The following is a 25,689-nucleotide window of genomic DNA, read 5'->3' on the forward strand; positions in this document are numbered from 1 at the left end:
TTATATTGTCTTCAAAAGAATATTAGTAACACTTGTCAAGCTTCTCTTGTGCGAGCTAAAAGGCTCAATGTTTGTGTTCTCGGGTTGGGGTGCCTTTCCGTGGTGGTAAAGCAATTAGTCGTGGTCTGGCTGTTATGTTCACCTCGCCGTTAGCAGCCTCTAGCAGTATGTTCATCAATGTATTTTCCAAAACATCCTCTACTAGGTTGGCAAAAGACGGATTTCTAAAAAAAACCATGAACGGGTAAGAACAAATTGACCAGTACATTGAATATTTCAGTCAGTTTTTAAATTTTGTATATGCCATGTAGTTGAACATTTATTCTTTAGAGTTAGTGATTGTATTATTGAGCATGTGTCGTCAAAGGTGGAAAATAGATGCGTTTGAGGTACTAATTTAGAAGCACTAGCTGATGAGTAAACTAGATCCCCAAGGGATTGAAAACATCTGATAGCTACCAGGTTCATCGTGTTAACGATTTAGGCCTTAAACTTGGTGTGCGTGCGTGCGTGCGTGCGTGTGTGTATCGACATGTGTATGTACATCGATCATCCCATAAAAATGATGCGTACAAGAAATCAAAAATGCATGCGTGAGTACCTTTGGCTTAAATTATAATCTGTATCTATCACTACAATCTAGTCAACAAAAGTCTATTGAAACATTACACAATTTATGTTGCCTTAATGTTGAAAAATTGAATGTGAGAGATGCATAATTTATACAGTCATAACCTAAATGGCCTATAGAAAGTATACGCAGTAACTCCATTCTTGGTAATTGCATCTCCTATTCATCCGATGATGCTGCACCCAATTTGGAAGCAAGAACTTTTAAACAAGATGGATGATGTGGATCAGATCGGCTGAATATATCCTAGTTATATAGGCATTACATATAGTGTCAGAAGTGTTTGGTAGCTACCTTGTTTAACATTATGTCAGCTTATACATAAAACAAGTACTTTTTACCTAATGAGCGCATCACTGCTAGGTGGTTGGGAAGGTTGTTTCGAAATGCTGGAAGTGGCATTGGTAGGTCTCGTTTTACTCCTCGACTTTTCTTTTGTTTGAGCTGGCAATTCTGTAGCTTGGGTCTGAGATACACTCCTCAGTACCTGCTTGTGTCCCTACAGTCATGTACAGCATGCGTTAGCAAAAATGGCAACAATCTTGATATGTACAGTACATACACGTATCATTATAATAATATTTTATGTGACAATAGAACAGCCACGAAGTGAAAAGCATTTAATTTGTAACTACCTGAGAGCCAGGAGCATCAGATTTGAGCTCTACAATGTCTACACCAGATTTGAGTTGTTCATCTCTTGGTGAATCACTTATCAAGTTGACTCCTTGATGAAACTGACTGAAATATGGTGTGGACTCCGACGCCAGCTTTGTAACAGACTGGTGGAAGCTGGGATCATCGACCAATGATCTGTGAAAGCCAAGCAAGTATGTTGATGCGCGCATGCATCCATTGTAACTTGTAAAGAAGCTTGTCGATTTTTTGTTGAACTTGTATAATCTCCAAGAGACTAACTCATAATTAATTAGTATTGCCTAATAATATTTGGCACATACCTTAAAACATTGGCAATCACACCTGTTAGCATTTCACCTTCGCCCTCTGTGCAGCTCAGTTGAGTGGCTGGAGCATTAGTTTTGGTCTCTTCTAATGGCTCCTCATCGCTGACGCTGCTTCCCAGTGTTCTAAATAAAATCTTATTTATAGCCAATTTATCCTTTAACAAACCAGATAGACATTAAAACTATTTCATTCAGTCGCTGTTTAAAACTATAAACTATTACGTATTGAAGTTTTGTGACACCTATACATACAAAACAATAACTCATGGGTGTTGTTATGATTGATCTTCATATTGTATAGACCTTCAAACGACTGCACAAAACTGCTTTGAAATTAGCACCTAGACTACTGACCTTACAACAAAATTTTTAGAAACAGATTTTGTTTCTAAATTCCCCAAAATTTAATCTCAAACAAAAATATATTGTTTCACAAAGAAAAATTTTTGTTAGCCATTATCTTGACTTTTTATGAACTAGGATTCAAATGACAAATTTTGCTATTCACAGTGCTTATTTACAGTGCTCTGATTGATTTCAAAATATGCTCAAACATTTGTGAAATTTACTTTAGAATTGTGGCTTCTCTACGCTTGTACAGAGACAAAATGTATTACAAAATGGTAGAAAAGCTATAGGAGTAGCATATTCAAAGAAGTTTAGAGTGATCTCTCAGCAGATAGGAACGACAACCTACATACATCTAGACATCGATATTGACAAATCACATTTTGTCAATGTGTGTGTACGCGTGACTGCTACAAAAACACTCTTTTCAGAAGCATTTTCGGTAACGCGGTTCAGCCCCTGCAATGCAATGTACAATGTAAGGTTGCAGTGCAAACAAGCAAGATGATTTCCAGTCATTTGTGACGCTAGGACACTCACTTGTCAATAAAGAAGTTGTCGAAATCATCAAAGAACTGATCTTGGAAGGAGGTGATAGAGTGAGTTCTAGCAATTACACCAAGGTGAATCAAAAATGGTTTGGGAGGAACAGGCTTGGCCCACATTGCCACCTTCATTCTCTCAGTCTCAAGCACCTCTTCTCTATCCTTATCATATGAACGATCAAGTATTGGAGGAAGGGCCTGTTCAAAAAGATGTTATTCCTTTTAAAAACTGTTACTATTTTAGTATTTACAAATTCCTCTCTAATTACTGAAAGTTAAAGACAACACAGTTATTCTGCTATTAGCACTGAGATGTATTAGATAGAGAGGACACAATTACTAACGAACTGCTGATAAAGTAAATATTACTTTCTATAGAAGCTGTATGGCAGGTTTGTAATGCTATTATTATCCATTGACTATTTGACTGATAATACCTGTTATTGAAAATCGATATTGATTAACATTTGCTTATAACATAAGATAAGTAAATGACAAGAAATGATAAAATATTTCTTGTTAAAAATGACATGTTGTGATATAAATGCGGCAATTCTAAAGTGGTGTACTGTTTCAAGAATATTTGTTCTTGTTAAAATATCTCATTAGACTTTATATAATGGCTTGTATTTCGTGCTATATATGCTTATACAATTTCATTAGTGTTTCGATATTTCTGCAACGAGTAAAAGGGTTCATCGTTTCTGACAGACAGCAAATAATAGACAAGTAATAAAATAAATTATCTGCTTCAGTTAAATTTAGTCATAGCGGTATGACTGGAGTAAGAAAATTAAACTGCTGGTTTAAATGATGCTTGAATCTATGCGTTACGAGAATTTTCTCAATAGCTTGTGATTATACGCGGTGCAATAACATGTGCTACAAACAAAATGCACGCAGTGCAATAACATTTGTTACTAATAAAATGTTTCCTCCATAAATGAAACAAACCTACATATATTACAAGGGTTAAAACCACATGATCATTGAAAAACTTTCACAACGCACAGATGTGAGCATAATTTGAAAAAATAAAGCTTTACAAACCAAAATTTTCTTTCTATAAATTAAACAAACCTGTAGAGATTACAAGAGTAGAAATTTCAGTATATACCTAGTATCAAGCCTTACCTTATACTGTTTGTAGGTTTTCTCTCTCGGTTGTGGCTTGTACAAATCTATATCCTCCTGAACATTCGCTTTGTCTATTTTTAGGAAATTTTGAGCAGAACCACCTTTAACTGGCTTTCCTTTTTTAACAGTGTGCTCTCCTGTTGATCTAGCTCTTTTGTTCTTTACAAGGTCTTTTTCGGTGATGGTAAACTCGTTTATCTGTCGTTCCCGTTCGTTCTCCCAGTCTCTCAGACGTCTTCTGTATCGCGCCATCTCCGTCTCATCAACAACCTGCTCACACATACAAGTGGTGTTAATCAAAAGGAACACTCGCGTATCTAAGAAGGAAACGCGATCTAGAAGGTAATAGTATTGAGGAACAACTCACCTCACAGACCATATCCATGTCATAAAATGCTGGCTCTCCGCAGGAAGTGAAAGCAACTTTAACCATCTGATGGTGTTTGGATTGTAGGGTTCCTTTAGCTGGATATATATTCACCATCTATAGAAAATGAAATTATAATGTTAATACCTCACAAAATTGCATTATGTAAAAACTAGTGGTTGTAGTGGTAAAAACCATCACGCAAATCTATCATATTAATCGTAAAATATATGTATAGTTAGAGAAAGCAATGTAATATATCTCAAAAAGTCCAAGAACGAATGCAAAACTATTTGGTAAAACTATTCTCATTTCAACTTACGTGATATGAACAAATTGCTTACAACCACTAACAATTATTTTGAAAATATCATTGCCAGCTGTTTTAACAATCTTCCACCTAATATTCGTCATCTTAACAGAGAAAAGCATTTTAAACACTATTTGTCAAACTATTTATTCGATTTTAATGGCTAAATGTTGCCTTTTTGTTTTGTTGTTGTTTTTGTTTTACTATTGTTGTATGGCCTAATTTGAAAAACATTTTTACTTTTGAAATAAAGTTATTGCCAATAATATTTGCACTATATATATATATAGGTGTTGGTGTTTTACAATTTTGTCAGCTACATTTATCCAAAGTGATATGTATTGTTATGATCACAATTTTTGACACCAGATAAAGTTCTCCTATTGTTTAAAAGTTTTGACTAAGTAGCTTTTTACAAGTAATAGTTTTTGTATAATATTTCACCAAAATGTACATTCCTTTTACTAAGTAATGCTCTATCTCACTCAGGATAAGTAGAGAAGATAACAACAGGTTAGCTTAACTTTTAATTTGCTCAATATAAGTTACTATAGGCAGGGATTTGCAAATATACTTAGTTCAGTAATGGGATGACATAAACAATAATAGAGGCGTGGGTATCATCCTGAGCCTTGTGTTTATTATAAACATCAGAGCAAGTAGCTTTTGACCAATCATAGCACTCTTTATATTATAATTCACTCTACACATGATGTATTGAGTGCACTTTTTATTATTCTTTGTAAAACTAGAGTTTCTAAGGTAGTATGTCGAAAAATACTACGTTAAATGTCTGTAACATCAACATCTTCATAATGGTAGCACTGCAGTATATGCACTTTTTTTCCTGTTTAATTAGAGCTCTTCCAGTTAACTTATTAACTTTCTATATGCTCCTTATATCAAGTTTAAGCTACCAATAACGCCTGTGTATCTGCAATTATTTTATTTTCATTTTAACCTTTTGCTATCAAATACAGAATGGAAATTTCCATGCAAGGCTCTCAAAGGATCATAGGCTAATATTATTACTGCTTGCTCAAATCTAGCCCATTCCATTGGCCAGCATGACAGAGCTGCTGCCACTGTAACATTTATCTTAAGAGGTAAAATATACAATCATTATTTGACTTGCAAATAACAGCATACTTAATTTTTGCTAAAGTATAGATTACAGTACATGTAGCTTTTTCAGCGATAAAAAGTGATACAAAATATTCCAACCTTTTCATCTCCATGGTTTGAGACATGCCAAGAGTATGAGATGGTATGATCTGATGTGTTTGACATGAACACAACCTTCCTTGTCTTTGAGAAAAGTGGAAGATTACCAAAGGACACTCGCTCGTGAGATAAGACCACCGTCTGCCCTGGGACAGTCACTCTCTGCAAAGTAGTTTATTGTAAAACAGTTTAATACTTGAATATAAAACATAAAAAGCTCTAAGTTTATAATAACCTAAATTTTTTCATAAAATTTGTTTACTAATTGTTTTTTATAAAAAATTTTTTTATTATCAACTAGAAATTATCTTCTCCTACACATAACTGCTTTAATGCAAGTATGAGTATCATTACCTGTGTAACTGGCACTGAGCATTCATTATTTTCACATACTGTCGGCATTGTCTCTCCCAGCTGTGCTTTGTCATAGCCAACTCCTGTGAATGTTATGAGTGCAGGTTCTCCCCCAGATATGAGTATAGGAACATCCACCTACATTACACGCCTTTTTAATATTCCCCAATTGCAGACACTATGCCATTTAGCGTTCACAACTGTAATCTTTTACATTAAAATATTTCTGTTGAATAACATATAATGGTTCACGCAAAATGTATAAATATATTGTGCTAAATACCATTCTATTTAAAACTAAAACTGGTTTTTGCTACAATTGTGACCATTTAACAGTTTTCAACTCTGAGTTGCTGACTTAGAGTTATGCTGACTTTTTAAGCCTTTTGTGGCTATGTGTAACTTTTTATTAGCATCGATAATCATCAGCAACATGATGTCGCTCATTACATGCCAAAAAAGACAGAAATCAGGCATTATTGCGTGTTTTAAAAGTTGGTAATCTATATATATAAATCTCAAAGTCTGTATGTCTGTGTGCAATTCAGTTCATCCAGCAATAGCTATTAAAATACTGAATTGAAGAATCCGTATCGCATAAGATCTGATCCCAGAACCTCTCCTTAACCAGGCAAATGCCTTACCAATTTGTCTACGCAAGATTGATGGATTCATTAGGTGGTGTATGTCGCTATGCGGCTGAAAATACACTACCGCTCTCCGTTACGCTGCAACATAATTATATGTTTGCTCTCACGTGAAACCAAGTAGTTAGCTCTTAATAGTAAGCTTACTTAAATTAGCCATTGGCAATGTGCCGGGCTAATGGCAAGTGGCAGGAAGTTACAATACCTCTCAATCTTTATAAGCTGATTTTAATACCCGTGCAACACCGGGCATTCCACTAGTCTAATAGTATTGCGGAGGAGTCGAGATAGTGAATTGAAGGTTGTAGTAACAGAAAGTTCATAAACTGAAACATATGTTGGTGTCACTAGATAGAGAACGATGTTTGTCATAAGCAGAACGGTAAATACATGAACTGCTACATAGTAGCTTTCCTCACATCCCTGTTAACAAGTGACTGAATCTATTTTACTCTATTACCTGATATGTTTTAGCTTCCAAAGGATAGAACATCCACTCTACAAGGTGGGTTTTACCAGGAGCAATAATTCCTTTTGGGTTGAGACACTCCATAACACTGTGGTCAAAATTCTCACTCTTTAGTAAGCTGAGAGGAACACAGTCTATTTTGAATGTGACAGGCACCGAGCCTCCATTGTAGAGCTCATACAGTTGCTTGGGACACTGCTTCTCTCCTACAGCCACTGGTGCAAATGAGTGAGTATTGGACGGGAAGTGTATATAAGGTATCTTCTCCTCGACAGTCACACCAACAAAGTTGATCTGCAATTATCATTAATTTAAATTAATTAAAATTAATTTCGCAAAACGTGAGATTTTTGTACACTTGGATTAAAAATTCAAACAGTATACAACAATAATTAGGGTTGTACTTCTACAATTATTGTTGTAATGGGAGCAGTACATACAATATACTAGTACTAGCTGTGCTACCCGGCGTTGCCCGGGTAATAAAAAAGTCTTTAGACAGAAAATTGATTTGTATTTAACATATAACAACATTTGCCATTCTAACTTTCAAACTACATACTATGAGAAAAGTGTTTTGTCTTATAAACAATGAGAAGTAGTGAGAGCTGCTTGCTATTAGTCTGCGCGCTATCATCTAGTACGTTTAATAATGTGAGCGAACAGCTTCTTGTGACGTTATGCTATGACCCGCATCGTACACAAATCTGTTGGGTATTTGCTCTCATATAATTACTTATATTGGCAAGCTAGCAATTCAATTTCTGCGGTCTAGTGGGTAGGGCGTCAGGCTGGTGAATGGCAGGATCCGAGATCAAATCTTCTTCGGTATAGAATCTTTATTCCAAGATTTTAAGATCTATAGCCGGACAATCAAACCTACGAATTCACATACGACGACCAACTTTGAGAAATATATATACTGATACAGTATAACAGTGATTATGGTATACTGTATTATACCAACTACTGCTATTAAAACATGTATTGAACTCTGTGTAGTCATCACACATTTATTCCATGAAATCTAAAATAATAAATCCCACTGCGCCATTGTGTGTCTGTCTGTTAGTCCGAGTAAATGCTATGCATTTTCACATAATTTAACCGATTTCATTCAGACTTCACGCACATATGCTCCGTGCCTTCACCAAAATTGTTAAAAATATTTGGCTTCAGAAATCCATCTGGTTCCTGAGAATCAAACTCTTAAACATCTACCTGCGGGATATCTGAGAAAAAATGAAATAAATCTTGGGCATCGCCGGGCTTGTTGCTAGTCATAATAATTTAAAAATATGATAGCGATGTGAAAACGCCTTACCATGATTTCTCTGCCTCTGGAAAGCTTGAGGAGAACAGGAACCCTATCTGTGCCAGGCATGAGGTGATGGTAAGTGAATGTGACTGAGCAAGTACTTCCAGCCTTCAACTTTCCACTCTTTGGGCTTATGTTGAATAGTTTATTGTCCATTACCTTCATCTACAGAAGTGTTTTACACATAAACGTGCTTGTTATTGCTATAGCAACAGTTTATCGGTGTCATGAACACACACGGTTTATTTCAAAATTGTCTTTCCTTTGGGAAAATCATTTCATACATGAAAATTTAACTTGATCTACTGTCCAAGTAGTACCTCATGTAGCTCATCCTGAGTATAATCTCCACTCTCTGACCAGCACTCCAAATCAACTTGCAAATCATTTGGAAACATGAATTCCCTGTAATATCAACAAAGAATTGTGACTAAATGTTGCAGGAACCATACCGGTCTATCATTCAAAGCAAACCAAGTCAATCATTACTACTGAGTCTAACAGTAAAACCTCACCATTCGCAATCAACCGTGCCAGAGTTTTCCACATGGAGAGTCACATAGCAAGGCTCTGCATCCACAGGTGCTGCACCAAAATTGAAATCCAGAATAGCTCTTGTGTATACTGATGGACGTCGTCTTGGACTATAAAGATTTATTTAAATAATAAAAAACATTATAAACTGACACCAATTAGATTAGTAAAGCATAGAATAAGATTACAATAGTGCTAACAGAATGTAAAATTATTATATAATATTATATACCTATATATTATATTACATCTGAAAAATATTTAGCTATGCATAGACTAGAATATTTTTACCTGTTTCTCGTCTGCACCGAGTATTGTAATTCTCTGTCGGAAGGGTCAGAGTCGAGGAACATATTGAGGTTGTCCAATTGAAACAGTTCCCAGAGCTGCCGCTTACCAATACCAATGCCCGAACCATGAATACGGGCATCAGTGATGACCATAAGAGGAAACACGCCACATGCAAACACCTGTAAGCGATAAGTAAAAAGTCAAACTGCTAGAGAATGAATGTATTCTTGCTTAACAGAGCTCAACACATTTCAACAAACTTTCACATGTATATGTATCTTCTTTTTCTTTCAGCTTTCTTAATTTAAGGTTAACCACTGCAAATGGTATATCCTGGTACAGAGTATATTCTGACCATTTGTTCATGAGAGTTGGCAAGGGTGCAATTGCAGCTGGATGCCATTCCTAACGCCACTAATGGTCCCTCGGTGGTTCGAACCACTGACCCACTGATTGCATGCCGGCGCACTAACCACTGAACTCCCACCGCTGAGCATACTTTCCCATGTATGCTAGGTAAAACAAGTTCAACTAGAAGCATACACTTTTGGCTGAGTTTGGATGCTCAGACACGCTGTAAAACATGTAACAAGTAGGATGCTCCAAATGTTTATAAATTATGTTATAAAATTTAACAAACTTAAAATTTTAACATACTAATTTTTAGTATAAAGTTATAGTTGTTTATGAGTACAACATAATGTATTTATGTCACAGAATATTATGAAGTAAACTAAAGAACTTTTTTGGCAACAATCCTGAGGAAACAACAACACGTGTATGGCTCTCGAGGTATGAAAGACACCAAGACAAGAATGGTGCGAGTAAAGTAACGCACCTCTACGAGGTGGACTGGTTCTGTGTGCTGTTGGGAGAGCTCTGGCATCACTAGTTCATAGGAAATCTCAAAACTGTACTTGCACCTCAACAATGGTTTGATAGTTCCTCTGATTGTTTGCTTGGACCAAGCTGGAATTTCTCCGCTATAGACATCCAGTGAAAGAGCACCTGCGACGATTCGCATGAAAATCACTTATAAATATTGGTGGTATATTGAGAAAGTTTGTGTAACACAAAACAGAATACATGATGTTCAATACTCATAAATAGCCAGAATGCATACTAACATAAGAAAGGGAATGTCCAGGCAGCCCTAATACCTTAATTTAATACCTTAACACTCTTAATTTGAACATAAATAACTCTGTGTACAACAGTTATATACAATATGAGCAGAAAGCCCAGCGACAACCAGAATTTCTTTCATATTCAATCAGGTGGTTGTTTAAGGGGTCGGTTCTATGGGGCCAGATGGAGTTTTGAAACCAAATATTGCTGGCGATTTGGTGGAAGCATGATATAATATATAAAAAGGTTGGATAACTCCAGGCAATATTCATCTTTTCAGTCTGACACTTATTTAAATCCATGAAAATGGCCAACGAGTTCTACATCTATGTATTACTAGCAGTACGCCATGGATTTCCTTTATTTATAATCAGATAGACCACACACGGAGCACTTGTGCATGAAGTTTGGATGAAATTGGCCAAAAGAGGTGAAAACACTAGTGTTTACCGTGTTTTACTAGTGGCTAACAGACAGACACAAACAATGACAAAAGATCATTTATTAATATAGATACACTAAAAAATCTAATTAATGAAATCTCTCTAAACTCGTTTAAACCTTCTCGGTTCATATTAGATATAATAAAGCATTCTTTTAAATAATTCGCTTCGAAACAGAATGCTTGTAAAAAGAGAGAGCATTAGACAGAGAGAGACGTACACTTTGTAGCATGCTGGCCAGCTGTTTGTCCTTCAACCTTCTGCTCCACTCTGAGCAAGAACTGCGCTGCACAGTTTCCTTCGTTGCATATGTCAAAGACCTGTGATTTGGAGCTGCCCACCAGTACATTGCCAAAATCGATGTCAGTTGTATCACACTAAAATATAACAGTGAGCTAAAAAGAAGGTATTAAGTGCTTGCTTAATTTGTAAAACAGGAAACATACAGAAGAAATAACTATATCGAATCTCTTATTATTTTTTTCAAATATGTTAACTAGCATATCAAGGCAGATGACCACGTTGTTTGAATATTATAACGAGTCCACACATATCACATAGAGGTATGCATGTGATTTTTGTCCATTAAAATAAAACTTGTATGCATTTAATTTCAAGATTTCTACAAATGTTTTTGTAAGCTCTTAACATTGTTAAAGGTTGACTTGCAACAAAATTCCCATTACCGTTATTTGATATGAAAAGATTCACCATGTTTTACTCTGTTGTGTTGTAGGTGCAATATATGTGGAAAGGTGATTACAAGCTCTTAAAAGCTCAAAAACGAACAGAAAATCGCAGCCACACGAGACCGCCGTAGTTTGGATTCCCTTTCCAAAACGGCTCAAATGTGATGTAGTTGTGAGAGATGGTTTCTGTTTACACTTTCTTGCAACTTTATTCGTCAAAATATTTTCACAAATATACTTCACGCATTCAATAAAACTATATCTATTGTTCTTACGCGTCTGTTTTATCGTCATCGTAATGCTGTCACTTTTAGCACTGATATCTTATAACTTACCGTAAAAACTCGTTTAATTTTTTAGCTTTAGTTTGAAGGAGTACATATCATTGTCTGATAATCATGACAAGCCTGTTGGTCACTTGTGATAATCGAAAAGTGCTGCAGAAATTATTTGCGAAGTATTGGGTCACATGATCAGATTACGACTTGCCGATTAGACCAGGCCGAAACAAAACTGTAAAGTAGCAAGCATCTATATTTGATACGGGGTGTTCGGTAAAACCCAAAGTGTTTGTCATAAACTAGCACTACGATAAGTTTTATATTGAGCTTTGTATTGGCCTTTCAATTCACGTGAGAACATACGTGACAAGACGATAACCAAATTTCGTGGCTACGTCATCGAAATGAAGAGATTCCAATCTACAGTGGCTTTTCGTTTTAGATCTTTTAAGAGCTTGTAATCACATATCCACATATTTGGCACTTACATGTACAACTCCATAGGGTAAGACATGGTGAATCTTTTGATACCAAATAACTGTAATGTGAATTTTGTTGCAAGTCAACCTTTAACTCCGACCCTAAACCTTAACACTCATAACTACTCAGATAGTAACATACAACTCAAGCTTCAGCTAACAAATATGTGTTTACATACATGTATCGTATGTAGCATTAATATCGTGTAAAACTCCCCATCATAATTTAGCTATATCACCAAAACTATTCCCTATAGTATTGGTTGACATACCTTAATCTCAGCGCTGGAGCCTTCTCCAATGGCTCTAACTGGAAAGGCACGTGGTTTACCAGCTGATTGCTGTTTAGTGTGGGCCTGAGCAGTAACTACAATGGTCGGTTTGAGCACGTATCGCTGCAATTCCTGCGGTATGAAGCTAAAGGTATGCTCCTAAAACCAAATTTCAACATAAGTGTATGATGGCATAAAAACTATCAAAATATTAAAAAATACAAATATTTTAATAAAATTGAGAAATTTTTCATTACTATTGTTTGTTGTGTTGAAATAATGACATCACACAAAAAACTTTGTTAACTCAATGGAATGCCAACCGACAGCAAACTTACAGTAAACTCACTCTTTTGCAATCTTATTTTCAAACCTTCAGGAAGCAAAGAACATAATTAGAATTTGTCTTGTTGTCACGCTATTTGTTTTTTACATAAAATTTGTCAAGAGCTAAAAATCAACTCAGTTAAGTTTAAAAGGTTTATCGCTTACCTGGTTTTCGTTTGGCAAAATAAGCCCGGTTGCAGGCTCCACCTTCACCGCTGGCTGATCTTGACTTTTAATGACCCAGCGAAACTCTAGCGGTACTCTAGAAATATTCTTGATTCGGTAGCGTTGAGAGCTAGATGTGCCAACACAGGTCTCCTTGAAGAAGATCTCTGCATTGTTGGAGAGAAGTAGCTGGGCTGTTTCAGCTGTGCAAGTCACTGGAATCTCCTAGTCAAATATATATAACAAAATCAGACCTACCTAGCGACAATCTAGTCAAGAGGTTGACTGTACAACATTTATACAACAAAAATTATAGTGAGTACGAAAAATTGTAGCCTACACAAAAATTTTTGTCGTGAGGCATAATTAGACAGTTTCGTTTGGTGGTTTTAATATATTATTATAAATATACATGAAATCAGAATCTTTGACTGTTCTAAATAAGCACAAAATTACCTCTATTATGCCAACTGTTACAAGCTGAGCACACGAAACACCAGATGCTCGTTTGAAAGGGCATAAATATGATGTATTCACCAAAAGTTTTCCCACGGTTAAATATGTATTGAAGTTTATACACAAGTAAGCATTAGCGTTTTCAGGTAAACCAGTGTACTACGATCTGAACTATAGCTGTTGAGATGCACACAATGAAGAAAAGAATAAACATGAGTATAGAATGCAAAATACCTGAGTGTACTTAGTGTCTTGGTTTATGCCTAAACTGAGAAACCTTCGATAGACTTTCGTCCTGGTTGGCAGAGCTTTCACGATGAAAGTCTCTCGGGCTGACTTCATCATTCCTTTTTTTGGTTTTATGCTAAATGTGCTACAAATAGATATTACTTGACAGAACAAGCTAGATCAAACTCATATTCTAAAACTACGACAAAATTATAAAATCATAAGATTATAATATTAGAGAATTGCAAGATTACAGGTTTATGTAGGATACCATTTAGTGTACACCAAAATTGAAAAATTGAGAGATTATCACAAAATTCATAACGACACGCACGAACTACTATAGTCACTTGGGTTCATGTAAGTGGTTGCTGTACTTCTATTCCTATAACACGATTTTACTCGAATACTTCCAGACAATTTCAGCCATTCAGTCCTCAAATAACGAGTGAATTTTTAGTAAGCTCAACATTCCCTTTAATTAAAATTAAATTAATTAAATAAATAAAAAACTCAATGGTCTTTCATTTCATAAAGCAATTGTTATCAGTATCAATAGTATTGAATTACTCAGCATACTTTAACAACTCAATACATATGGTTGGTTTCACCGTACTGACTAAAGTTCAAGATAAACTGAAAGATTTTTAATTTGCTGCCGTGCTGAAATAGTTGTTGCCAGTCAGCACATCTTGCTGAATAAGCACCCGGTGAAAACTCACTCTACATCGGAGAAGTCATAGACGACCGGAGTGCTGCCTTTGTTTATTAATGTCAGCGTGCGGTAGGCGGCCTCATCCTGATTGGTAGCTGGAAAAACTAGAGATGGACTGCTGAGGTCAACCAGTGGCAAGAAAGTCTGCTGACCAGGTTGAAATGTGCTAGCCACTGCAGTGAGGGTGAGGCAGAATGGAGGGCTGTGTGTGAGACTCTCTACCAACCGGTAGTCTCTTGTACTCTTGTAGTAGCAAAAGCATTCCAGCTCATTACTGAAGAAGTTGTTGGGAGCATTCTACAATCCACCCAAAAGTTTATGTTGAATATTTATGATTCGAGGCTAATTTTTAAAATTTATTTCACAGTTGGATAAATAGCCTTTAATACATGAACTTCTAACAGTCTCCGAGCTCAAGTTACCAATAAAATAACAAACGAAATGGTGACATGTGTTATTTTTAAAATTTATTTCACAGTTGGATAAGTAACCTTTAATGCATGTACATCTAACAATCTATGAGCTCAAGTTACCGATAAAATAACAAACAAAATGGTGACATGTGTTATTGAGCATTTCTGTTTAGAAACTCGCTATGTTATATAATAAACTAATAGTAAGCCCGACGTTGCCTGGGATCTCTTTCAATTCCAAACGGGTTTAAGAGACTGGTTCTCAGGAATCAGACAGCGTTTTGAAACAAATATTTTTGTCGATTTAATGGAAAGCACGAAGCACATGCATGTGAAGTTTTGATAAAATTGTTCCGAACAATGTGGAAACATATGGCGTTTACACAGACTAAAACACACACACACACACGCACACACACACAAAAGCGTGCACACATACACACGCATGCACACAAAAGTGTGCACGCATACACACACGCACGCTTACACACATGTATGGATACACACACATGCACACAAACACTCATACACATGCACACAAACATGCACACATACTGACAAAAGTGGGATGTGTTAATATATTTATTCCATGATGAAGACCTACCAAAAGTTTATCAAATACCGTGGTAAGATAACTACAGTTCTACAAAAGGTGTACAGTAAATTAGATACATCACTTACTGGTTGAAAGTGTACATGGAAGTCTATTGTTTTCAGAGGAGGTATCTCCACGCAGTTGGGGGTGACATGAAAAGTGTGACTGTCTCCGCCCATCCACTGAGCTATAACTTTTCCTTTTGTGTGATTGGTCAATCGCACAACCTGAGGTACGATGTTCTTCATGTCTAGACATCGTCCAAAGTCAGCATGTACAGTGTCCAGTGACACATGGGGCTGACGGTGCTACAACACAATAGTTAAGAATGGTTGTCTTTTATCTGATTATCTTACGATTTTCTCTATAATTGCAAATTTTATGTTGAGAGTAAAACTACTCGACTTGCTGAATCTTAAATATTTCAAAAAATTCACATGTGGTGTGAAGCAACGACTCACACCACATTCACAACGACTCTCACGTTTACAAATAGAAGAACTCAATGCTAAAAGTGACATTTTTTGGTAAAATTGAATCATAAAATGTAAGCACTGTTTTAGACCCGGTGAAGCTAACTTCTATGATAATTTTTTTATATTAGAAATGGTTAAATTCATTAAGTACTTCTAGAACAAAAGACTGGCTTGAAAATTTATTTTAAAAATTGTTAAATTATATTAAAAATTTTAAGAATATATTTTACACTCATTTCTTTAAAAGAATGTCACTTATACCAGAGAGATACTCAATTACATATTTTAGTACAGTTCTTCCTAGTCAGATTAAAGGGAAGGTAAACAGCAAATATTCCTTTCACCTGTTATGGTAGCCTTGCTGCATCAACTCACCCCTTCATTTACTTGGGACGGCAGCTTCAATGAAATCTTTGTTAGAGAGTTAACACATTGCAAAATAGCTTTTGATATTATGTGTATAAAATCACAAAATGGTTATTCAAAACTCTCATAATGAGCCTTCTTCTGTTTTATTATCAACTACCTACACATGTATTATCTTTCACTAGTCTTATTGTACATGTAGTTTATCAAAAGGCTGAAGCTAAATTGCAGAAATCGGTGTAAAAATTTGCAAAAATCTTGCAAATCTTGTTGTTGCAAAAATGGCGCATAACAAATATGTTGTCAACATATTTGTCATCAACAGTTTAGTAATGTTTCTGCCAATTTCAGTCTAATAAAACTGTCAATGTCGTTCAAATTGCCATATAAAATGCTTGAAGTGTTCGGGATAATACAACAATTTTGCTAACAGATACCTATATGAACTGAATCAAAGGATATCATGCTAAGGAGAGATACTACTGTATAAACTGACACTAAGACAGACTTGACACTATATAGTAAACTAGTAATTACTAAAAAGATAAGACTCCACACTTGCTACTAACAATTGCCCAAGCTAGTAACAATCGCACATGCTAGTAACGATCGCACTTGCTCATATCAACTGTACATGCTAGTAACGATCGCACTTGCTCGTATCAATTGCACATACTAGTAACGATCGCACTTGCTTGTATCAATTGCACATGCTAGTAACGATCGCGCATGCTAGTAATTATCGCACTTGCTCATATCAACTACACATGCTAGTAACGATCGCACTTGCTCGTATCAATTGCACATACTAGTAACGATCGCACTTGCTTGTATCAATTGCACATGCTAGTAACGATTGCACATGCTAGTAATGATCGCACTTGCTCATATCAACTACACATGCTAGTAACGATCGCACTTGCTCGTATGAACTGCACATGCTAGTAACGATCGCACTTGCTCGTATCAATTGCACATGCTAGTAACGATCGCACATGCTAGTAATGATCGCACTTGCTCATATCAACTACATATGCTAGTAATGATCGTACTTGCCCGTATTAATTGCACATGCTAGTAACGATCGCATTTGCTCGTATCAACTGTACATACTAGTAACGATCGCACTTGCTCGTATCAATTGCACATACTAGTAACGATCGCACGTGCTTGTATCAATTGCACATGCTAGTAACGATCGCGCATGCTAGTAATGATCGCACTTGCTCATATCAACTACACATGCTAGTAACGATCATACTTGCTAGTATTAATTGCACATGCTAGTAACGATTGCACATGCTAGTAATGATCGCACTTGCTCATATCAACTACACATGCTAGTAACGATCGCACTTGCTCGTATGAACTGCACATACTAGTAACGATCGCACTTGCTCGTATCAATTGCACATGCTAGTAACGATCGCACATGCTAGTAATGATCGCACTTGCTCATATCAACTACACATGCTAGTAATGTTCGTACTTGCTCGTATTAATTGCACATGCTAGCAACGATCGCACTTGTTCGTATCAATTGCACATGCTAGTAACGATTGCACATGCTAGTAACGATCGCACTTGCTCGTATCAACTGCACATACTAGTAACGATCGCACATACTAGTAACGATCGCACATACTAGTAACGATCGCACTTGCTAGTAACGATTGCACTTGCTAGTAACGATTGCCCTTGCTAGTAACGATTGCACTTGTTAGTGCTAGTACTTTTTGCGAGACAGATTGATTGTTTCAATAACAATGCATAACATATCACTCAGCACACTTCTATCAAACAGGCAATGAGCTCTTTTTAAATAAATTAATTCAATATCAGACTTCATACTAAACCTCAAGGAAGTTACTTTTCTAAATTATACTCACTACAATATCACTGTGGTAACCATCGTTAAAGTACAAGTCCATGGCAGGCACGGTGGCTACTGGATTTAGCCAGGGCTCTATACTTTCGGCCTGAAACATATAAAAAGTTAAAAATCTCACGTAAATCTCACTCAAAGAATAGTGGATTATGTAGAAATATCGGTAGATTCGTAGATCACTTACAACACTAGGAGATCGAAGCGAGTTGATATGAAAAGATATGGTTGCCAGGAGAAGGAATGAAAGGAGGTACAGTATAGCGCATGATAGGCACAACTGCATTTACCTGACGTACTCATACAGCAAAACTCTGTCCTCTCCAGTCTCTCTCCTATTAGTGAGAGAGACTGAGAGAGACTTACCTGAGAGACTTAGCAAACATCCTAAAGATGATCTTACACCAAACTAGTAGACTTTACCAGAATGTATCGATATTTTTCTATCGATTAGGACTGTATTTCATCTTGAGGTTATCTGACAGCCAGGATGTTTCAAAATTAGAATCGACAAAACTTCATCACGATGAAAACACTCAGAAGCAAAATACATGCGAAATGATGTCACTAGTTGTTATTATTGCGTTCATTGATACCAGCTATTGCGTTTAAGTTGCAGCGTTACGTGTCTCTATTCTGTTGGTCTCTTTGCAACTATAGATGTAATAATCTCACTTTCGTTTGACCTGAGCATTCTAACAGTGATCAAGTTTGTCGATTTTAATTTTGAAACATCCTAGCGATCAGATCACCGCAAACATAAAAAACAATCGCAAATGACAGAAAAATACCAATACTTTCTGATAAAATCTAATAGAATATTGTGTAGATTCATCTTTAATTAGCCATCTACTATAACAAATCCACACGGCATCATTACACCATTTGTTGGCAGCTAGGAAGCGCTTCCCAAAGTACTGTATATTAACTGGCAGCTAAGCGCAGCATGGCAACATAAAATTGCAGAGACGGGACAGTTGTGCATCGGAATGGGGAACAGCAAGCACACTACCTGACGACTCATCAGCCTCTCACGTTGGTAGCTGGTGTAGAGAAACCCAGCGCCCACAAACTCCTGAACTAAAACCTCGGGCTAAAATAGCACCACACACCAATATTCTGAGTTATATGTTCTACAGAAAAATTTTCTACAGGTAACATTGTGTTAGCAAGATTGGTTACCTTTTGTTAAAGGTAAAGATGAATAACTATCCTATAACGAAGAAGACATTGCGGGGCAGCCGCTTAGTCTGTGCAACAACGACTCCAGGTGATTGCAGGAACTCTGGCTTTTTTACCCATTGGCAGTAAAGAGTTTTTTGGCGTAATTTTTTATTGAAACCGTAAATCTGTGTGTAATCACATTTCAGGGGAAGCTTGCTAAGCTTTTTTGTTTTAGTGAAATAATACTTTTTTTCATAGAACAAACAATAATAAAAAATGTTTACTTATGCCAAAAAATGTACTGATTTACGATTACCTAATAAACATATAACAAGCATTAGCAGCTATTAGATAGAAACAATTTAATTAAACTTTATAAAGTTTGAACCAAGACAATAAGTACAAACACATATTTTACATTCAGCGATAACATTGAGAATGAGTCAAGGTTAAAACACATTTGGAAGAATCATTTCATAGACATGGGTGTTTAGCTGATCAAAGCTTCTCACGCTGCTCACCTAAAATCAGGGTGCAGCTAACGGTAATACGCATATGCTACATACCAGGGTGTTCATGAGAAGGTTATTAGAGTCTAGCTGTAGTTTTCCATTTGCTCTCATTTCATTGAGCTGTTCGGGAGGGAACATTGACAACCCTCTCTCAACATAGACTGCAAACTGCGAGAGATGCTGAGGCTCCAAAACAGCTGGCTTCATAGTCTCAGTGTGAGCGGTACCCAAGAGGTCAATGAATAGAGGATCCTAACAGGACAATAAACAACTATTATACAATATTACTGGTTACTTGCTAAACTCCGTACTGCTGAAGTTAAATAACAAAGTTCTGTGTACTTTTATTTGTTTATGCATTTTGTTATATATTGTTTATGATTCAATTACCGACCATAGCATAATTATTATAGAAGTACATGTAAGTTCTTTGTATATTTTGTATAACAGAGTAATAACAGTAATTTGTTTTTTTTACATCTATCGCTTTACAGAAGTAAAGTTTTTATTTAAAATTTAAAGGCATTCCGGAAACAAAATTTTTTGAGCTGCTTTAATTTCATTATGATCTCAAATAACTGACATACTATAAACAATCAAAAATATAACTACAGAAATTTGCATAAACCTAAGTCCACAAAAGCATGGTTGACCAATCAAATAGTATAAACACACACATGTGTTCTAAAAGGCCAAATTAAACTACCCTAGGCTATTATATCACTACAATACTAAAAAAGCAATTATGTTTCTATGGTAAAAATTGGAGAATAATTTGATATAATTTTGGATATCATTGTTTTGCGGCTAGTATGAGATGAAAAAATCTCTATTTTCAAGTCTCCTTAACTACTGGTATGCGAGTATGGAGAGAAAACATTGGAAATACCTGATCGCTGACCACACAGCTTATGTTTCGATGATAGTTGATCGGATGTGTCGGACAAAAGATGACTATGATTTTACGAGATTCTCCAGCTTGCAGTACACCGACTGTATCACTGAACTTAAACACGCTTTCCTCGCAGTCTATCTTAAACTGATAGCTGGCTACAGCTGCCGATTCATTGCTCAGCTCCATCACTCGGGTGACAGACTCACCAACGTTAGTCAGCGAGAAGTCAAGGACGTCTTTTGATAACCGAACATTTGGACCTACCAAAAAAAGCTGAAGTATATAACCCGCTGTACACTGGCAGCTGAAACCATATTAAATAAAACACTATATAATTGTACGATCTTGGTTCAGGCAACAAGTTTATTACTACTACAAACTTTATTTCATTGCTTATTTATACCTTCAAACTTATAGGCAGCAAAAAAAACTATATATGTGTATATATTCATAATATATATGTTATAAATATATATATTATATTTATATAATATACAATAATATATACAACATAATATATTTATCATATTATATATAAATATAATATATATTATATATATTATATTTATACTATATATATAATGTACAAAAAAATATACACATAAAAAATAAATATATAATTAAAAAATTATAGTCTATTCAATAATTTTGGACTAGCTCAAAATTTCAGTCCACAACATTTATATATAATACAGTAGTCTACCTCGCATCGAGATCTGACTCACATGTTGCACCATCATACATTTCATACATTGTAGCAGAAATTCTTATAAGAATATACTGTAAATCCAATTATTTTATCGCAAAACATAAAAACCTGCGATAACTTCTAATAAAGATTACAAATGATTATATTTAACATTAAAACAAATGCATTATATAAAACTACATAAAAGCTAAATCAGTAGTATACTAATAACCATTAAAAATAGGTTTGGTTGTGACTTTACCTCAGAGATTTGCGTAAGTATGGTGCAGAGGTAATAAATATAGGGAGCATGATTTACTCCAACAGAAACTCAGTAAAATTTGAACAAAGTTTTTATACCTGTGATTATCTTTTACACTATCTTTTTAATTGAAGGCTGTCACAAGATACATCTGACAGATCTATTGTAAAGATACGCCTGATAGATCTATTGTAAAGATACGCCTGATAGATCTATTGTAAAGATACGCCTGATAGATCTATTGTAAAGATACGCTTGATAAATCTATTGTAAACTATATTGTGATTTAGATTATGAAGTCTCACCATGAAAAAACTGTACTGGTAGAACTTCACCTGTGGCAAAACATTTTAATCGATTTCTGATCTAACTTTTTCATCATGGAATGTTAGAACATTCAATATAAAGCATTCTTATTTTATAATCTATTTACATATCTTTTTAACTTTTACCAGATTTTTATTTTTACTTGCAAAACGGCTTTGTAAAACTTTGAATGGCATTTGCTAGAAATTGTGTCTGGCGAAAAGTGAAAATGCTAGAAAGTTTGTATATCGAGGTTTGTATTTGACTACATTGGTAACGAGGTTTGATTGTATTGGTAACAAGATTTTATTGTATTGGCAACGAGGTTTGACTGTATTGGTAACGGGGTTTGACTGTATTGGCAACGAGGTTTGACCGTATTGATAACGAGATTTGACTGTATTAGCAACGAGGTTTGACTGTATTGGTAACGAGGTTTGACTGTAGTTTAAAGCTGACCATAACATGTGTAAAAAATGCATGTAACTTTAATCTGTAATGTCATAATCATACAATAAAGCTCCATGCAGATAGTGTAATGTGAATGTACAGAATATGATAGAGTACAGTAAACAGGCAACTCACCTGTACAGTGGCCGACACACTTGATGCTCATGCTTCTAACATCACTGATAGAATTTACCTGCAGGTAGTCTATGCTCGATGTGTTCACATTTGTCGGAGAGTACTTTATCTAAATTAGCAAAACATAGACGCTTCAGCACAACTCTATTGACCAGGTTTTTAATAACTTAAAGTTGATAATGTTCAGAAAAAACTGCAGCTTGAAAAAAGCTGTAGGTAAAGTCTCTATGCAGTTAAGATACATGTAGACTGTTGAATTTCCAAAAATTTCTACCGAACGGCGATGAAGGACCTTTACTAACCTGGATCTTGACAGAGTCTCTCGGAGGCACAATCGCTTTTGTAGCAGAACATGAGAAAACGACGTCTACTGTCGACAAACTGGCCAAGTGCTCAACCGTGCATTTAGCTTCAACCTGTGTTTAACATTGTAGCAAATATAGCAGATATACATTTTAAACTATAGTACTGTAAATTAGTTAATATACGCCAAATACAGCATGCCAATACTAATCACCAGCTGATGATAAAACCACAAGAAAATCAATTCTGATAATTGGCTAACAAAATCAAAAAATAACTGGTAAAATTTTTAGCTAATATAACAGTAAATAAAATCAATTCATACCTTTAACTATTAGATTGCTATAAATTTGAAAGCGAGTTAAAAGATTACGTAACTGATACATCATAATAAATGTATTTGTAATACTTTTCATGTAGCTAATGTAATGCATATAGGAGTTAATTTTAGCCCTTACCTTTGCCATGTTAATGATCTCAACAGTCTTTGTCACTTGGGTGCCAATAGGTGTCTGACCAAAGTCTACTGTAGCCTCCGTATACCTTTCATAAGGTCTGCCAGAACTGGCGATAAGAAGTTGTGGATATTTTCCTAGAACAACAAAAGAATGAGTACTTTTTAAAAAGTGTCCACTGATAAAAATAAAATAAACCTTTATTGACTTAAAGACAACTTGACATCTTGTGTAAACTTATATTGACAAACCAACCTGTTCCATGAAGAACTGTGGTAGAGATCGAGTCAAGATTTGTGCCGTGCAAGCATTTGGCCTGACACTCATATACCAAAGCAGCCTACAAGTAAAAGTAGTAACAAATTTAGGTTTTATTCTGTAAGTTAGATACAACATTTGTACACTTACTAACTCAGGTAAAGCAAATAATCTGTACTATTGTAAGAACAGTGTCCTTCTAGATGTCCGAAGCTATTCTAAAGCCATTAGGAAATAAGATTTTCTTTTAGGGGAATTGAACCTGCGGCATCAGAGTCACAGGGAATAACACTACTACTGCACTACTCGGTCACCTTACAACTTCGCACATTACACTTTAGCTTTCCGAGCCGTGTAGCACGGCTCGGCAAATTTTTCGAATAGCTAGAGCATCATGATGCAACTTTTTCAGGGTTCATATGAATCATTTCTAATTAGTGAGCAGGTAATAAATTGCCTTATTTTATCTGTATTTATTTGAAAGGGAACAATTACATGTATCTGCAAACATTGATCCAATAAAATATACTAATCATCCATCCTAAGCGTAGTTTCGCTTTGAAATGCAAAAAACTTACGCTTCATCACAATCTATTGTTAGCAACGTCGTGTTAAACGTATTACAGATTTGAATTTTTATTAATTATAAATCCATGAATTTTGGGTGATTTTTATTGAACAACTAGTAGTTATTACTCTTATTTTATTCATTATAATAATTATGTAAACTGTAATAATATTGATAAATCAATCGTCTCAAATATGCTCACAGTCTTTTCGAAAATGGTCAAAAAGTCTTCAGTCTCATTTTAACACATATGTGGTAATGTTCATAGCATGTGCTGATCTAACATTTCATAATGATTAATTGGTATCAAACTATTTTTATAGACTGTGAGGTTTAAAAGTTATGACGATTTATGCACGCCCCCGTCAAATATTAGGTTTTACCAAATATGTAATTATGTCCCGATAAAAAAATTAATTTGGTAGCGAAAAAGTTAACTATGCACATACCGATTAGGCTACTCATGATGATCTCTCACGGTGCGCAGGACTGCCGAGTGTACTAGTAGTAATAATAATAATAATAAACCCAATTTCAAGCAACAACAACCCTTTATAATTCTGGCCTTAAACTAATTATAGTTGCAACTTACTGATGGTCTAAAATAAAGTGTAGCCTTGGTGTTATCATGAGGTTGCAAAACACCACTAGAGGGTTCAATAGAGAATGGCTCTTGAACATCCCACTGATAAGGAGTGACCAGCTCACTAGAAGTAAACAGATATAATTTGATGATGTTGAACGCATTTCTTTTCATCAGCTAACAACCATTTCGCAGTAATGCTGTAAATCAAACTAACTACAACTACTGCTCATACCTTCTGTTTTGAATGGTAAACGAAAGCTGTGTCTCATCCTTGACTGCGCACACTTTTGCAGTTAGTTGGTCAGGTGTTTTCACATCGAACACTGGCAGTACTGCCTTTATAGGTATAGAAAACTCACAATCCTGTGCAAAAGAATTGCTTAGATAATCTTATGCAAAATAGCCATTTCTTTTAAACACTTTTTAATAAAAACAGTATATTGTATATTACACAGTAGCATCTAGTTGTAACACATTAAAATATTGAAGCATACAACTGCCTGAAATTCTGATTTTAAAATATATGCCAAGTGTCTCTTATACTTTACCTTGGAAGCAAAGTATATCTGATCTTCATAGATGTTTTTTTCTAGAGGTCTAAATGTAATCGGCAAAGAGTAGCTGGTTCCAGCACTCAAGGTGATCTGCTTGGGATAGAGTGTTGAAAAAAATCTGGATGATGGTGAGCTGCAATAACATGAGTCAATTAAAACTAGGATTTAGAGATAACACTTTACAACTTACCTAGCATAATGGAAGATATACAGATATACTTGAACAAAATATAAATAGGAATAAAACACAAGCCAATAAGCTAAATGACACTTACTGATATGTAAGCTTTTGAGTTTTGACCTTGACATTTTTAAGTACTATGTGTTTAGTATACTCCTTTCCTGGCTCCCATCCCTGATAAGTCACCACTGGACTAGCTTCAATTCCATGGTGATTTACTTTAGAAGTTTTGGTTTCAATAGCACATGGCATCTTGAAATGATTTTAGCTAAAATATCTGTTACAAAACAATTAATACATAAAATCATAAGATG

The 25,689-nt window shown here is 35.4% G+C and overlaps 1 protein-coding gene across 1 annotated transcript; it reads right to left on the minus strand.

Moving 5' to 3' along the window:
* Positions 1–4: 4 nt before the first annotated feature.
* Positions 5–25,627, minus strand: LOC137392142 (cilia- and flagella-associated protein 65-like). The gene is made up of 32 exons (XM_068078769.1): positions 25,470–25,627; positions 25,189–25,327; positions 24,873–25,003; positions 24,647–24,761; positions 23,484–23,568; positions 23,232–23,365; positions 22,773–22,886; positions 22,471–22,579; positions 20,624–20,889; positions 19,789–19,986; positions 18,063–18,152; positions 15,418–15,639; positions 14,331–14,620; positions 13,615–13,753; positions 12,976–13,149; positions 12,433–12,591; positions 10,932–11,088; positions 9,979–10,148; positions 9,141–9,319; positions 8,831–8,959; positions 8,636–8,720; positions 8,322–8,480; positions 6,989–7,291; positions 5,882–6,019; positions 5,528–5,689; positions 3,994–4,110; positions 3,624–3,896; positions 2,485–2,687; positions 1,591–1,719; positions 1,267–1,444; positions 973–1,130; positions 5–224 (listed from the first exon to the last, which is right to left on the minus strand). Exons 1-32 carry the CDS (start codon positions 25,625–25,627, stop codon positions 65–67), a joined length of 5,223 nt encoding a protein of 1,740 aa, XP_067934870.1. The 3' UTR covers positions 5–64.
* Between the last annotated feature and the right edge of the window lie 62 nt (positions 25,628–25,689).

The sequence above is a fragment of the Watersipora subatra genome, chromosome 3 (genome assembly GCF_963576615.1).
Source record: "Watersipora subatra chromosome 3, tzWatSuba1.1, whole genome shotgun sequence".
NCBI lineage: Eukaryota > Metazoa > Bryozoa > Gymnolaemata > Cheilostomatida > Watersiporidae > Watersipora > Watersipora subatra.

Bases quoted from the DNA above. Each gene is read 5' to 3' on its own strand.
- LOC137392142 (XM_068078769.1), bottom strand. From the start codon at position 25,627: ATGCCATGTGCTATTGAAACCAAAACTTCTAAAGTAAATCACCATGGA. The intron at 8,960-9,140 runs GTAAAAATATTC...AAATCTTTATAG, and splicing joins TCGGTGCAGACGAGAAACAG to TCCAAGACGACGTCCATCAG. The intron at 3,897-3,993 runs GTGAGTTGTTCC...ATGTGTGAGCAG, and splicing joins ACATGGATATGGTCTGTGAG to GTTGTTGATGAGACGGAGAT.